Source organism: Nanorana parkeri, unplaced genomic scaffold (genome assembly GCF_000935625.1).
Source record: "Nanorana parkeri isolate BGI_ZX_2015 unplaced genomic scaffold, ASM93562v1 scaffold64, whole genome shotgun sequence".
Classification (NCBI taxonomy): Eukaryota; Metazoa; Chordata; class Amphibia; order Anura; family Dicroglossidae; genus Nanorana; species Nanorana parkeri.
Window position 1 is genome coordinate 1,884,933 of NW_017306332.1, and position 17,544 is coordinate 1,902,476.

The 17,544-nt window shown below is 39.6% G+C and overlaps 1 protein-coding gene across 1 annotated transcript in view; it reads left to right on the top strand.

The window, feature by feature from the left end:
• ITGB8 (integrin subunit beta 8) overlaps positions 1–17,544 on the top strand; it is a 105,119-nt gene that overhangs the window by 69,119 nt on the left and 18,456 nt on the right. Inside the window, exons 5-9 of the mRNA XM_018576314.1 lie at positions 2,602–2,767; positions 3,723–3,881; positions 7,921–8,016; positions 8,098–8,187; positions 10,263–10,397. Of these exons, the coding sequence (XP_018431816.1) occupies positions 2,602–2,767; positions 3,723–3,881; positions 7,921–8,016; positions 8,098–8,187; positions 10,263–10,397 (646 nt within the window). The remainder of the gene's footprint in view (positions 1–2,601; positions 2,768–3,722; positions 3,882–7,920; positions 8,017–8,097; positions 8,188–10,262; positions 10,398–17,544) is intronic.

The following is a 17,544-nucleotide window of genomic DNA, read 5'->3' on the forward strand; positions in this document are numbered from 1 at the left end:
ACCATTTACACATGCAATACATGTGCATGTTCCATTCCACTTAAAATGTGTTTTTGTGTGTGTCAGAGATTTTTCATCACTTCCTGTCCTGACAGGGCTGGGGGGAAAGCTACACAAAAAGGGGCCCAGATGGCATTAAAACCTGATAGAGGCTATAACCGTGCCCTGCTCTATAGATTTAACTCCTGAATTTAGTGTCACTTTAAGCAACTCTACGGTACCCTCGAATACCTGTGATATTCTTCAAACCAGTCCCTCTGGAAACTCTGGATTCCAAACCCAGTCTGTCCATGTCTGTACCAACCCCCTACCCTACCATTTAACAATGCAGGAACAGACCTTCTACTGGGCACTGAGGTTCTGGCATTGGACTGTTAAATGATTGGGGTGAGTCTTAGTGCCAGGCAGAGTAGTACGTAGTGCTGACTTGGACTGAAGCCAGGGTCCTTTGTCAGCATCCATGGCCTCCACAGAGACACAGAAAATTATCACAAGTACCAGAACATCAGCAGTATTGTAACAATAGGTATAGTATAGTAACACATAGACATCATCATTATTGATTCGCGCACCACATTAAAGAGTAAAGTGTTGGTTATTTAGTCGGTCTATTCATGACATGGTGTCTATAAATATCTTCTTTGATGTCAATTTCAGCAGCCACACAATTAAAATGTAAACACTTCCACTGGTGATAAGTGGGCCTGTAAAAACAATGTTTTGATTATGTTGGAATGCGTGATTACAAAGCAGGCTAGAATGAAGAGGTCTGAATGGAATTCATTGCCTAAGAAGTTTGCCATTCAGCCACAGGTTTTTTTGCTGTAATTTTAATAGACAATTTTTGGACAGAGCATGTTAAAGAAACTCATTTATTGACTAATCATTCTTCTTTTGCCAGGTTGTGAATGGGACTTAAATAAGTAGTTTTTTTTTGTTTTTTTTAATTAAATGACCTTTCAAAAACTTGTGTTTATGGATTTAGTATAAACGGTAGATGGGATGGACAGTTATCCCTTTCAGTGTAGTGGAGAGAAGTCCTGTCCCGGCATACTAGGAAAATCTCCCTCATACTCCTGACTGTGATTGCTTAGAGTACATCTATCATTTTGCCCAATAAGTTCACCCGGTAGTCCTTTCTCCTTTTGCTGATAATAAAGCACACCTCCTGTGCTCCGATTTACTGACAGAGACCTTGAAAACAGGGAAACCTCTGGGATGGGGTAGCTTATGTTTAGTTTTAGTGCTCATTCACATGTTGACTCACTGAAGCTATTTTGTACATTTGACAGGTTTGGGTCTAAAAGCATGTTCTGATCCAAATGGTCAATACACATATTATAGTTTCTCTAAATTGTTGCGCAACAGCAGCCCAAATACTTTATATGGCTGTTATCTGTCCTACAGGGAGGCTAATTTAGCCATGACATAATTCTTCCTAAACCACACACCACACTATCCTGTACAGTGTGAGCCAGAAAGCACGTTCCTGTATTGATATCAATAGATGTCATTAAAAACCTCGAATACGCTTATTATCACTCATCTATATAAAGCATGCTGAACTTTGCTTGTGTTTCACTGTGTAAACCATGCACGGCACTCATACATCAGAGCAACCTGGAGGTGTTCCTTGCTAGCAGGCTGGTTCCTGCTTTTGTCACATTACCTATTTATGTTTCAGTGACATTATTAGTTTCAAACTAAGCAGTCCAAGACAGATTTCTGCTGCTTGGAGTGTGTTCTTAGATGAGGACAGAATCAACGACAAAGCAGTTTGTATATTACACATAAGGAACTGCATAGTTATTACCTATTTAAAGCAGCAGTGACGTCATCACTGGGCTGCACAATGTCTGTGCAGAGCTGTGGGAGGTACCCAGCAGGCCCCACCCAATATAGGCTGCCTGTAAGAACTACAGGAGGGGGTGGAGACAAGACCAGTCACCCTGCACAAAGAAAGAGAGCAGCAGTGACTGGTCTTATTACAGGAAGCGAAGTTTCACACTGGATTACTGTGCAGATTTGGAAGAAATACGCAAAGCACACTAAAGGTGCCCATACACTGCTCGATTCTCGTAAGAGAATCGCGAGAAATCCCGCGATCGTACGAGAATCGAGCAGTGTGAACGAAAACGTGCAACCGTTTCTACTGTCTAAGGAGCACGCTAGAAAACCAGCCGAAAATCGTACGATTTTCGGCAGGTTTGAACGGTGCTCGGGAGACAAATGCCGAACGGGCCGGTGTGCGCACGAGCACACTGCCCGTTCAGCATTGCGGTCATCGGAAGCCCGCCCCTCAGGGGGGCGGGCTTGCGATGATCGAGAGTACGATCTGCCTGTCCAAGATGGGCAGATCGTACGTTTTTTTAATCACTTTACAACCATCGCAAGACTAAGGTCTTGCGATGGTTGTACAGTGTATGGCCACCTTAAGACTCAAGTAAGAACACACAGGCCTCTTGAATTTGGGCAATTTTGCTTATCCTGGAGTTCAGCTTTAAAGAAAACCTGTTATAGTATTGCCACTGTACCTCTTCCCTTGTAGATGACATCATTCTACTCACATTGTGTAATGCTACTATCTTATTTATTTTACAGAGATTATAAAAAGGATTGCATACCTCCTCATGGATTCATTAATGGGCTGTCCTTAACAAACAACATTACGCAGTTCATACAAATTGTTGGTATGCAGAAGATCTCTGCGAATATTGATAATCCAGAAGGTGCCTTTGATGCTATGCTGCAGGCAGCTGTTTGTCATGTGAGTATGTTTTTGTTAAATATATGATTTAGATGTATATTGCCTTATTCCGTAATCATTCACATAGGGTAATGTTGGTATTAACAGACCCTAACACTTTGTGAAACAGATATACAGGTGCAAGGTACGTGAAGTTATCTTGACATGTGATCCCAGTTAGGTCAGAATGCTTCTGAGGTCCAAATATGTCAAGATGGAGAAAGCTTTTGCTGGTTTTGGTATAAAGTCCTTCTACAGCACTTTAGGTGGGTTTTACCACACAAGAAAGGGCAGCTAAAGTACCTAGAATGTTCCATGCAATTGTTTATACAACACTTGAAACGACACCTATATACATACAGAGATCTACATTGTTGTTGTAGTTACAGATTGTTGTAATATTGGCATGCTTACTTAATATTGTAATATTGGCATGTCTACCTTCAATTTCCAGAAAGTGCATCTTCCATAGGAATAAATGATACAGTAAGCAGGGGACTGTGTGGAGCTTATGCCATGTCAAATTATTGTACTTACACTGCTTTAATTTAAAGAAAGCATTTATTTCTGTATTAATGAATGTATTAATGCAGAGCTGCATTAAGGAATGTTTTGAGTGGCTTTGGGCTGCAAATTAGTTGTGTATTTGACATCAATTTGAGATGCTTCTGAGATCATTCATCATTCATTGCAGGTGCATTTGATCTTCTTGCATTCTCATAGTCTTGTATAGGGAGAAACGGTTCTGATGCAAACCAAAGCCCATCAACACTGCACAAAGCACTGGTTCAGCTTTACATTACTTCTGTCACAAACAATATTGTATTCTAATAGATGCATTTGGATAAATGAACATTTTCTGAATAATGTATCATGTGCTAATCTTATGATTTGAACTGGCCTTTGAAGACAAGCTATATTAGCCGTGAAAATCTCAATTAATCAACTCAGTAATGTGCTTTACTTTATGTTTCAGAAAGATATTGGCTGGCGAAAGGAAGCAAAACGTTTAATTATCTTGATGACAGATCAGACTTCTCATTTAGCACTTGACAGCAAGTTAGCAGGCATAGTCACTCCAAATGATGGCAACTGTCACCTCAAAGACAATGTTTACACTAGAGCGACAGATATGGTAAGGATAAGGAAATGTTTGTCCTTAGTAATATTTCAATGTTGCAAAAGAAAAAGTACTCATAGCAACCAATAACTAGTATCAGTATAGTTTTTTTTAGGATATACAATTGAAAGGCATCAACTTTAAATGGAACATATAGGGGGTGATTTACTAACCTAAACACACGCACGCACCAGGTGCGTGTGATTTTCACACAGCAAAACGTATTTATCAACCAAAAAGTCTCTAAAAGCATATTTCCACTAATGCCATATATGGAAAAATCATGCAATGATGCATATATAATGCTGCTTCACAGTTTAGACAAAAATGGTTAGCTCATGCATTTACATTCCTGCATTCATCAACGCAAGCAACACAATGTAGAGCTAATTTACACAACATCACCTTGTAATTCATGCAGGGCTTTGCACAACACACCTGCTGGGTGTGTACACACTACAAAGGTGTTTAGATTCCACCCATAGATCATGCTGGGAGGGAACACACTACAGAGGTGTATACATGTTCGTGGTGTGTTTATAAGGTTAGTAAATCAACCCCATAGAGGGGAATTTATCAAGACTGGAGTAAAAAGAATCTGGAGCAGTTGCACATGGCAACCAATCAGCTTCTATCTTTCATTTTCAAAGCTTAACTGAACAAACTGAAAAGAGAAGCTGATTGGTTACTATGGGCAACAACTTCAGAAGCTGCCTGCTCCAATTTTGATAAATTCCCCTCATAGTGTTTTTGTAATTTTTTTATGTACCAGTTAAGTTCAGGAGTAAAATGTATAATTTTTAAAATGAATACAATGATTTGTAAATGTCTTCTTTTCAGGTAAACATGAATATTTCACATTTACTTATCATAGCCAGAAAAGGAAGAAGTCAAGTCAGTTTCCCACCATGTTTGCTGAGCCATTTACCGCTTTGCCGTGAATAGACTGTAATTTAATCTTCTGGGTCAATGGAAGAACTTCCCATGTTTGTTTCTGTCACAGGGGTTTGATTGACCCTCTGTGTTGCCAGGGCACAGCCAGCAACAGAAAGGTCAGGTGCTAAAGTGGGGTGAGTTCTCAGACAGATAGCTATATCAAGGACAAACAGTAGCAGAATCGGCAGGCTGATGGGCATGACAAGCACAGACAACCAGCCAGTGATCAAGATAGGCACAGAAAAGTTGAGTACATGCACTGTACAAAAAGTTCACAGGGAAATCTAAAGCATGGATAGTCAAACAGTGGTCAGAGGCAGACAGATCCCTATTCGGGACATGAGGAACCAGAAAACCTGTTCATCAGACAGTGGATGAATGTTATGAAATCTCTTTAAAGGTAGTTAATGAGTGTCAAGTGTGCACAGCAGAGACCTGAGCTGAGTTATGAACAGCAAATGGGGAAGGTTCAAGTCTGATCATGAAGCTTATACTACTCTGTACTAAGTTTAAATGAGACAGAAACAAAACAGTTACAGCTCGGTTTTCCTATTAGAAAGTCCAAAACTCTGTGCATTTTCTGTTTCATGGAAGCATGCAAAAGAAAGATTTTTGAGTAAAGATTTTTGAATACAAATATTTAAAAAAATATTTTTATAAACGTTCAACATTAAAAAGAATTTCTTTATTAATTTGAGCAAAACCATTAAAGATTCCGTTTCATATAAACAACCTTATCAGTGTGTGTCAATGTAGTGAAAACCTTCTTTCTATGTATATTTTGTAACTATCTGTGTACATAGGGGAAGCCTTTTCATCCGGTTATCTCATCCTGAGCTGGCTGCAAACAAATGAGTGTCTGCAACATTGATAGGTAACCCGAGACCATGTGACCTGTGAAGCGGGGTTTTTTTTCATGACCAGAATGGGGCACAACATTACTCAGAATAATGATTTTGTAATGTTACCATGTCCCCTATTAATCTAATGATAGCTGACATCAGAGTACCCACAGAGTACCCACAGATGCCAAAACATACCATGAGTATTCCTTTATAGTTCCCAAGTAGCCCTAAAACCCAGGGCACTCTATCATCCAATACCAACGTCAGTGTTATATGTAGGCAGTCAAACGAAGTGATAACCAGCACATTTGATGACACCAGGATCCTCTGGATTCAAATGTTTATTGTGCTAGAACATCCTAATGGGTCATGGTCATACGTTTCCACCTATCTTATTGGTAACTGGATTTATAATCAAAGCTAATGTTGGTAGCCTTATACTCACAAGGAACTGACTCCTATAAGGCAAGGGTGCTGCTTAGCTGAACTACCTGCATATAAACACTATCTTGCAAACTCCATACTTGCCTATATTCCTTCAAAGTTTATAATGGACCTATATTCAAATGTTCAGATGAAGTCTTGCTGAAATACTTACCTTTTCCAGGCTCCCTCCAATGCTGGTAAAATGACTAAAACTTAGGTACTTTCAGGTTTTTTCACAAAATGGTGCAGAGTTTGGAGAAAGCAGGAGAAGTGAACAACCTAGGCCAAAATAGCTGATTTTGAAAAATTCTGCAATTCAGCTCACTTTCTAGTTCAGCTATGTTGTCCTAGATTGTTCACTTCTCCTGCCTTCTCCAATCTCTGCACCCTTTTGTGAATACCCTTGTGTATTTTACAGCGTGATGTCTGTTCCAGAGGCCAATTACAAATTACATTGGCCAGTACCTCTTAGAGATCACGTAACCAAAGCCCTGGGCTTGTGGTAATGTGACTGACCTTAACAAGCATCAGATGGAGCCTGCAGTAGTATTTTCTCCTTAACAAAGGTAAGGAGTTCATCATTTCCATTATTCTTTCTTAATCTAGCAAGTCTCTTAATATAACTTTAAACCTTCACTTGAGTATATGTTTACTTTAAATACTTTACTATTGTACCATAACCTTGTAAATACAACAGTTTTGATACATTAAAAAAATTGGATCACGGGGATAAATTGGATATTCACTGTTGACTTTTTAAAACTCTTTAATTTGCAACTTCTGGCATCCAATGTAATTATTTATTTTAGGAAAAAAGACAGGCTTGACAATACCGGGTCTCCATCATGTAAACAGTATCATTAGTCCAGTAATGATCCACTCACATGCTGAAGAGTGAGAGCAAAATGTCTGTGTATAATAAAAGCTTACAGATAGCAACCTCATCTGCCAGAGCCTAATTGATACTGTACCTGTACAGTTTGTCCCTTTTTGTTGGTGGATTGTTACACTATGTAGATCCTGTTTGCCAACTCCAAGTCTGTATATCTAGACTTGAAATGCCAGCAGAGTTGGGTGACAATTTGCCATGGTCTTCTAGTTGTTATCAGATGTTTGGACCCAGAATTGCCAAACTATCTCTTTCAATCTCTCTGCCTTGAGCCTCAATGTGCATTATTTTGCTCTGACATTGGATATCTTATGTGTTACTAAAACTAGCCAGTTGACTGGGGTCCAAGGGGCCTGGGTTGTCACAGCAGCTCTCGGAGTTGGGAAGATGTCCTTGTTTAATGACAACAATAAATATTTGGTAAGGACATTTGACCCGTTCCGTACAAATGGTCTTACAGGTTGCAGGGACTGCAGAAAACTGTGTTCAGTTTGATATTGGGCCCTTCTGTCTTCTTTTGGAGACTGGAGTGTGAACATCTGTAAACTATATGTGGAAAAAAAAGTAGAGGGTCATACACAGATCAGCTGATTAGATCTCAGATCTCAATCTATAGAGGCGGCACTCTATAGATCTGTCACATGCTGGCTCTAACTATTGGGAAGAGTACAGTAGATTTTACTCTCCCAATAGTTCTCAGTATATGGGTTTATTGCTCATGCAGTATACAAAAGTCTGATTGGCACTTAACAAATAAAAACATTGATTTTCCCCATGCATTCAATTGTTTTTTTTTTGTCTCTACTTGTTTTATGGAAATGATTACATATAATTTTTATTACAGGTGACATGACTGATATTTATTGTTTCAGAGGAGGGTGGCATTTGTAGCCTTATTTACTGTAAAATCTGATTGCACAATAGTTATAGTTGCTTAGAATTTTTTTTTCCCCCACAGGAACACCCGTCACTGGGTCTGCTTGGCCAAAGATTAGCCGACAACCACATCTATGGGATGTTTGCTGTACAGGGAAAAGTTTTCGATTGGTACAAGGTAACATCATCCTAAAGTAATCATTGTAGCTCATTATTTTATTTAACTTTCTAAGCTACATTTCCCATCCAACTTCTGCAGGACCTCATGCCGCTGCTGCCAGGAACAATAGCCAAGCAATTTGATGCCACTGCCTCTGACATCAATAATTTGGTGGCTGAGGCTTACAAGGTCAGTGTTTTCAACAGACAGATTGTTCCTCGGTTATTTTGTGAAACATTTAGTATTATTAATTTATTTTAAGAATGTTTCAGTTGCTGATTTGTGCTTCTAGGTAAGTTGTCTTAACAAACAGGTTTAAAGGCTAGTTCACACCATAGGGGAACCACAACACTGCACTGCAGTGAAAAAAGTAGTGCTACTTTTTTCACCATGTCACAATGCATTTGAGTGGCATGCACCACTTTTTTGCAACACATTGTATTGAGGTACTGAACACTGTGCTGCACTGCAACACAAACCCACTGGGGTGTCATTCAAATGAATGGCAACACACCTAGCACACGGTACCACATGCTATGCGTGCTGTGTGATAGCATGTGCTAAACTCATACAGGGTTATTCACAAAGCTGCTGAAGGCAGCCGTATGAATACCCGACCCGAAGTGAAGTGAACCGACCCGTTGTTCGGCTATTCACTTAAGGCTTATACAGCTGATTTCAGCCGTACATCGTCTCAAATCAGCCGTACATCGTCTTGCTTTGGCTGGTTTCGGGCTCCACATGTTCAGCTGACCCGAAGTACAGAAGGAATTCGGCTTAGCCGATCCAACATCTGGATCGGCTGAGCCGAACCTCCAGCAGCCTACTTGCTGCTGTTCGGCCTATTCTAATGGGAGTGAATGCCGAGCGGCATTCGGCTCTGCTATTCTGCTCGGTACCACGGAGGTACCGAGCAGAATAGAAAAACAGTAAATAAAAGTGGAAAATGATTGGGCGGAGCTAGTAGTGACAGCTAGCTCCGCCCTACTGTTTCATATTGGCCGGGACCTGATGCCATTCCAATGAGAGTTCAGCGGAGCCGGCGGTGATATCACTGCCGGCTCCGCTGAGCTCTCATTGGAATGACAGCTCAGCGTCCCCTGGTTACCAGGTAACCAGGGGATGCTGAACTGTCATGAGAGCTCAGCTGAGCCGGGCTTGATATCATGGCCGGCTCCGCTGAGCTCTAATTGTAATGACAGTACATTCCATATTTTGTGAGTGGTTGACTTATCTATCTATCATTATTGTTAAATAACCCTAAAAAGATTCAAACGAAATCCCCAAAAAACATGAACAGATGAATACATATAAGGAAGCTGTTTTAACTGCCAAAAGATATGTATTTCTGGCCATCCAGTCCTGAGATTTACACAGCCCTGGTACAACACCAAGCCAGGTGGATGTCACCACTTTCTCTATTACAGTTAGCTAACACCGTGGTGTCATCATCTTTGCCTTCCGCCTTCTGACAAGATAGGAAATTAGCAAGAGAAAACTGATGAGGTTGTCTCTCTGCTCACTGTGCTTACTATTTCTTGTTGGCATGGGCTGCTGTACAGGGGATTGCAAGAGAATAATACCAAGTCAATTTCAGGTAAATAAAGTGTTTGGCCAGCTATATAGTGAAAGTGGTTGACAAGGGATAACTCAAACTGATGTTTTAAATTTGTGGGCCAGTGGAGCCCTGACCTTGACAACAAGCAAAATAGATCTAGTGGTTGATTTAGTAAAGGCAAATATACTGTTCACTTTGCAAGGAAATTTGCACTAAGCAGTGGAAGTTTCCCCTTAGTTTAGTGAATGAGGTGAAGCTCTGTTGACTTCCATCACCCAATAATGTGCAAGCAAAAATACTTTTTTTTACATTTTCCTTGCACATTATTTGGTTTTCTTTGCAAATTTCACATCACATTCACTAAGCTAAGGGAAACCTCCCCTGCAGAATGCAAATTCCTCAGCAAAGTGAACAGTCTATTTGGCTTTAATAAATCAACCCCCTTGACTTCTATGGAACCTGCATCTGCTGTTTGTTACCTATTGAAAATGCAGTACATTTTCCCTTCAACAAGTTTACTGTCCTAATACAGTAGTCTGTTACAACGTAGCTTGTGAACCGGGCTTACAGTACATTCTTTATGAATAGGAAACAATTCATCTATTCAGCCAAACTTGCACAAATAGTGGTTTCATTTTGCTGCAGAAAGGGGAGATGAATGTTTTTCTAAATAAAATTTAGGATGAACTTTGATGTGTTCTTCCAGGCCCTCGTCTCAGAGATGAAGATACAAGTGTATAATCCCATGAAGGGTATTTCTGTAAATATCACTGCAATCTGTCCAGATGGAAATAGACATTCTGGAGTAGACGGATGTCACAATGTAAAAAATAATGATAAGGTACGTTACAGCTTAGATATCCTTCACAGCTGTGAACACCAGTAATTCCTCAAGGTTTTAAAAAAGCTCTGCTTGCAGTATCTGTGCTGTATTCATCCCAGTTGCTAGTTTATATGTATGATTTTTTTCAATGATTTTCCATTTAATTCATAATAATTCTACCGTTATTCCTAAGGGCTATTTTTATTTTAGTGAAGTCGCCTGTTAGATGCCCCCCTTCCCCCTTGACTTCTTCACTTCATGACCCTGCCTGGTTCCACACAGCCATTGCAGAAAGAAGTCCTGGCTTTGTCCAGCTGCTAGTACACATTCTGCCATTTATTCTTATGGCTGGTACTTACTCAAGGTCCCCAGCCATCCAGAAGAGTACGGCTCCAGCCATACCAATGAATGTGCCTTTGGAGCTGGACGTGGCCTAGACGTCATTCTGCAAAGACTGTGCATCGCTAAACATGACCGCACAGTAACAGCCATTCTCAGCAGCATTGTCCTGTTACTCTAGGCTTTATAATTATGTCCCATATGACCCCTGGGTGTGCCCATGACACCTTGGGCTCACAGGACATTATTTAACAATTGTGGGTGTCATTCAACCCCAGAGAATACCAGCAGCGCTCAGAGGAACAGAGTGTCTGAAAGTAACAAATGACAAGTTGAAGGTAAGTATTTCTTAGAGCTGCTTTTCTTTTTAAAAACACATGGGCAATTTCATTTTTAATTATTAGCTTACCTGGAGATGAGCTTTACAGTAACCCTCTGCATTGCTGCATCAGTTTAAAGTATTAGCCGTAGTGCAGTTCATATCTCATAGATTTATTCAGCATCTTTAGCACTTGATGAGCCCCTAGACCTGTGGCACTCTGATATGCTAATGTTGACTTTTGCAGTGACATTTGCCTGGGTTCAAGGTGTATTTCCACTTTTACAGTCAAATTTAAGAAAACCCCATTATGTGTTTGCTATGTGTTCCTATTCACACAACATACCTACAAATAATTGTTTAAAAAATACTTCTTACCTTTTAGATGTTTCTGTTGTGCAGAGACTGCAAGCTTCTCTGTACAAGTTCAAAGTGACAGGAAACTCTACCTGTCCCCATAAAATGAATAGGGACACTCTGCACTTCCTGTCATTAACACACAATTTCTCAATGATGACATTGTTCAAATCTAGTTTACAACTGATGATGAGATCTGCTAGCACAGAACAGACAGGTTTAATTATGGTAACCTCCCCACACCCTTTACTTTCCAAAGGAAAATTCAGTTTAGAGAAAAATAGTAGTATGAAGAAACAAGTAATAAGTCAGTAGCAATTTTTAATTGTGTGTGCTATGTGAATGTGAACATAAAAGAAATATAAAATAGGTGTTATCCCTATTTGTCTGCAAAACGAGAAATATGCCTTAAGGGACCAGAAGATGCTAGGATGAATTATATGCAGGAACTTGAGGGTGCCTGCACTGCATTACAACTACTACATTACATTGCTGCATCAAAGGAAAGGTTTGCTTTAAAATATTAGTGCACATTAAAAAATATCTATATTTATCTCACTGTTCTTGGCTTCTGCAGTAATAAACTAAATAGATGCAGGTACCTCCATGCAAAAGGAATCCTTAGTAACACTGCTTAACCGTCCCACATTGAAGCATTATTTATTATCTAATGAACTCTATTAGAATTTTTTGTAGAGATATTTGTATTAAGGATGGGAGGACTGGTCATAGGGAGTAATGTCTATTCCTCCTTCGGAAAAGAGGGTATCTTTTAATAAGGGTAATGAATTATACTTTTAGAGGCTAGGAGGCTAAAAATTGACAGTATGGAGAAAGAGATAAAAACCTTCTGGATGGAGGTATAAACCAGATAGATTACAAAAAAAAATGTAATTTAGCCATAATGACAGGAGCCTTAAAGCAAACACGTCAGCTTGTTCTTATACAGGTCTTTTGCTTTTAAAAGTTTAAAATAGTTGACAGGTTTGCTTTCATATTCGACCGCAGAACATTGACATGACACAGCTGTAAGTCACATGTTTATTTTCTTGTATATTGTCTGGTGTTACTAGGGAGCATATACTTTAGCATTACTGCAAATCATTGTTAGTCAGCCCCTCACTGTTCAGACACACTGACATTAACAGAACAAAGCAAAATTGGAAAGATATATTGAAGGTTATTCCATATTTGCTATGGAAACTACAAAAATATACAAAAAGTGAAAAGACATTCTAAAAGGTTATAATTAGTTTCTGTTTGGTAAGTTGGAATATTGTTTGCATTAAGAGTAGGGACTTACTTTTTTCTTATGTGATGTTTATCCTGGAAAAAATATTATTTTTATTTGTTATGTATCATTTTAAACTAAAACAATTCTTATGCCGTATCTAACAGTTATTTTGTGGAAAATATAGCTGTGTCTATCTGCTGCATGTATTCCATGTCCTAGTTTCTTGGAAAAACAAAGCTTGACGTTCTTTGTGGACAGTTCTAAAAATTAGCCTCACCTATAAAACTTTACATGGTGCAGTTGGCCTTTGTTTGACCTGAACATCTGTTATGGGAAATGATTGCACAAACTGTAGATTAAAAGTGTCAAAGGCTTCCATCTGCACTTTCCACCTTCAGTTAAATTTTTCATCATTATGCATTGTTGCCAAATTTTCTGACCATGTCCCAGCTCTATTTCTAGCTAATGTTCTAAAGCTTATTTTCTTTTTCTTCACTGTGGAAATAAATGGAAGAATAGAGATTTTTAGACATCTTCCTTTTGGGTTTCTTTAATTATACCTGAAGGACCTGTCCATGACATTATTATGTTTGGCTTTGGCTTCTTTCAGTGGAAAACTAACCTCAAAAATATACCTGTATTTGTAACTTGTGAGCTGTACACTTAAAACGGGATCTACATGCAATTTTGGGGGTCCATGCATGTGGCTTTCCTTTTGAATTTTAGTAAGAACTATAATTTTTCGGGGTTTGTAACAACAAAAAAATAACAGTTGGGTCCCTGGAAATGGCACTGTACCCTTGAAATTCCACTGGGATCATCTTTGTTGTACATCATTGTATTTTTCTTTCTCTTTCCTTCTTTTTCTGCTATCTAACTTGCTATTGTTATATGGACCTACAGTCACACAATACTTAGCGACGGTTATAAAAATCTGTAATGTATCCTGAAGCCATTATCATGTATCCAAACGACTGGCAGGGATATTCTAAGCTGAGATAAAAGACTCATAAGCAGGTGGAACAATGGAAGAAGGGACATATGCTGCCTGTAGATTATGGAGATCAATTGAACACACATTCATGATCTAATCACCCTTGAGAACAGCTGTCTGGCCACAATGGCTTGATTGGGCAACTGTCTTCTCATGTTTGTGGATTTTCTTAGAAAATCTGCTTAAAGCAAAACTACACTATGTTCATTCAGTAAATACAAAGACTGCAGCTTAATAGCAGGTACCATAAGGAGCCACATCATATCTGTAGTAGCCCATCACCCCAAAGTGCCATCGGAGGCTCCTGAAGTTCCAGGTAAAATAAGAATGGGCATATTTACTCCTGCTTTCCACTAAGCAGTACTTGTTACCTTAACAGCCTATTACCGGGCCCAAGCATTGCAACATATTGTGGGGGAAGGGGGTAGGATTATGAAAATGCTACTTTTATTGACTAGGTATATCCATAGAAATTTCAGAAGGACAGCTAAACTCCACATACATATATGTCCTGTTGCTTGAGAGTATTTTAAACTTTATAAATAATCCAGTATGAGGTACTACAATATATATATAGCACCACTAATGCTTGCTGAAAGGTGTTGCAAATTTCTGTGTCATAAATGAAAGCACACCAGACACGTTCTGCACCAGATGGCTATTCACATGCTATTGCCCTGTCCCAGCAGCTGTCAAGGAATGGACAACAGTTTTCTAATACGCTTTTATCATTTTCCAAGAAGAAAAGTGAAACAGGAATGTTAATGGTTCTTTTTTGCTGGACCTAACTAGATTTTTCAGTTATGGGATGAATGTGCTCGCTTAGATTGGTTGCTAAACACCACTCATGTAAAAGTCTCCTGGTTTGTTATAGAAGATATTGGGCATCAAGTGCCAAAAGTGTTAGGAAGGAATCATGTGCTATTTTTCATTGTGTTGGCTGGAAAACAGAATGGATTTGATTTTTTTTTTTTTGTATAGGAGCTCCTGTCCAAATACAATATTTGGTTTTTGTGATTTCTGGCAAATTACACCACATGCTGGTTTCTTAAATCACTTGTGATCTTCACTGGTGAGAGATCACTATAAGGATTGTCCATTTATGCCAACTACATTGGCCGATAAAATACAGAACAATGGTGTTGCACTGCACTGGTGATCTGTGATATAGTGTTAACAGATAATAAGAGTCCATATTCATGACAGTGACACGGTTTTATCGCTTTGTGAGGATGATGAGTAAGACTCAAGCTAGTGAGTGTAAATCTCAGCACATGGCTCTCCAAGACAAATAGGAAACTGTTGCACACTGGTGCCCACCTAACACTAAATTACCAGTGATGGGCAGTTCACCTTTAAAGAAACTCTATTATGAAATATGCTTTTAATAACACATTAGTCTCTGATCCATCTGAAATGTCTACCTGCAATACCAAGTCCAACCTGCTGCTGCTCCTTTGTCCGAAGATTGCCTAGTTGCCAAGGACTCATTGGACAAAGGGCCAGTGGGTCTGCAGGGTTTAGTTTGGTGGGTGGGCACAGTTTAGTAAGGTGGGTGGACAGGGCTTATGTCCCAAGGATAGAAGTCAAGGCCCCCATAGTACTGTGAAAGTGAAGTCAGACAGGGCACAGAGGAGGCTGTCATGCCACGAAAGGTTGTAGATTTTTGTAGAGTGGAGGGAAGGTTCATGTTTAGCAAATCAGGTCCAATTTCTCTTTCTGCTCTCTCTTTCTCCTCTCTTTTATTCTCTGTCTACCTCCATGTACACATAGCTGCCAGCCCAAAATTCTGACCACTCTTTTTTTTTTTAAACTTGGTTCCCCTGTTTTTTAGTTGTAATCTTAATAGACATCTTTTCCCTTCAAGAATAAATACTTTGTACAAATCGTATAGCATTTTTTCCAGTTTTATACATGGCCAGTTTCTTTTAGCCAAAGCTAAGCAATTCAATGAAAAGAATATTGCTAGACAGATTGATTTAAGTTTTAATCTCCATGTGCTGCACTGCCAAAAGGACAAAGTGTGGCCATGCATAGGCTTCATGTGGGATGATATGTACTTTCTCCCTTAGCCATTGAAGGCGTTAACTGTGCAAGATGCTTTTTAGGAGAACCAGCTTCTAATTGTACAAATCTTATTGCAATTGATTCATTACTTCCAACTGTCCCTTATTTAAAGGGCCTGTCCTTTTTTTATTTTTTTAACCCATTCCCTCTATTTCCACTTTAATTGTTCCTTGTTTTGGTTTGTATAAACGTCTATAAAAATGTACTGTTAAACTACCAAAAGTGGTATACTACACTAAACCTTTTATCCAACCAGTATAAAGCAAAAGTTGTATTGGAAAAGGCACATTTACATGAATGTTTAACCAATCATTTTTTGCATATTAGTTCTTTATGGTCCGTGTAAATGAGTGTGTCAATTGCCTGCATTCTTTGAGCTGAAAGATGTCCCTCTTCCAGAAAGTTGGGAAATGAATTGTATTGCCTGAAATCTATCAGGTTTTAAATCCACCCAGTAGAAAAAAAACTTTAAAAAGTAAGGACATATTTTAGGTGCATTTAGTTTTGCATAGGGAAGGATTAGAACCCTTGTCAAGTTATACTGCTATTTGGAGTTCTGTTAACCAGATTTCCTGTCACTTCCTTTTCCGCTGCAAATGGTTTCTCCAGACAGGAAGTGAGGGAAAATCTCCAAAAGGGACACAGACAGAAATAAAAAAATTACTTTTCATACTTTACTAAAGTAAAACTATTTATTTCTGTCTGTTTTGTTGTTAGATAGTTTCCTTCACTTCCTGTCTTATAGAATTTTGTCATTGGGACAGGAAGTAAGCTAAAAAAAAATTAGTAGGGTTCTACGCCCCTCTCTACTCTACCCAAAACTAAAAAAAGGTTTTGGCTGCATATTCATGTTAATAGGATTATGATGGGGTAAGACTTGAAGTAACAGCTTAAACTTCACGCTGCTTCTGTGACTTAATATACTGTGCAAGTTATATTATTGCTAAAATATTGATATTTCTCTTATACAGGTGCCCTAAATGTCAGTGTTATATACATTTGCTATTAATTTATTTGATCATTAAAGCATACAGTAAATAAAGCATTTTTGTTTTCATTTTGACTAAAGTAGGGAATGCATAAAACTCTTGTCGGCCCCATTCAAAGATTACTTTTTACTTCCTGTCCTGTAGACACAACAATCTTTCCAAAATTAGGAAATTCTCCTCTTAGACAGCTTTTACGAGAATAATTGTCCCCATTGAAAAATTTCCACCCTTCTTCTTGTGACAACCCAAACTCCAGCAGGGATACAGACAGGATTATAATCAGGAGTGTTCCCAGTCTTTTCACCACCTGAGGGAGGGGGGTGCTGGTGGTGCATGCTATATGGGGGGGTAAGGGGGCTATAGACCCGGGGTCTCAAAGTACTGGCGAGCAGGTACTAAGTGGTCCGCAGCCAGCTGACAAGTCGGGCACACGGTCACGGACCGCATGCCCGACTTGCGGGGGCAGCTACACGGTCTGCATCTCTGTCGGATGCAGACCGCAGAGCTCCTCCTGTCAGCTCCGGCCGGAGCTCTGTCAGTTCCGAGCTCCGGCCGAATGATGGATGATGTGCCTCCTCCCTGCCCAGATGCCAGCAGGTGAGGGGGCTTGGAAGGAAAGGAGGGAGGGGGGAGCTTTATTAACATGTGTGCTGGGGGCTTGGGAGGGAAGCTTATTATGTGTGCTGGGCAGTGGTGTATTTTGGTTTTGTGCTGCCCTAGGCAAGACTAAACTCGGGCACCCCCCTCAATCTAAAGAATACATTGCAGTCCCCAGCCTGCTTCTGGGACATCCCGCCATCAGATCACATGCTATGGCCAGCCCCGAGCCACCTGCTGCTTCTTCTCCACCTCCTGTACAAAGCCAG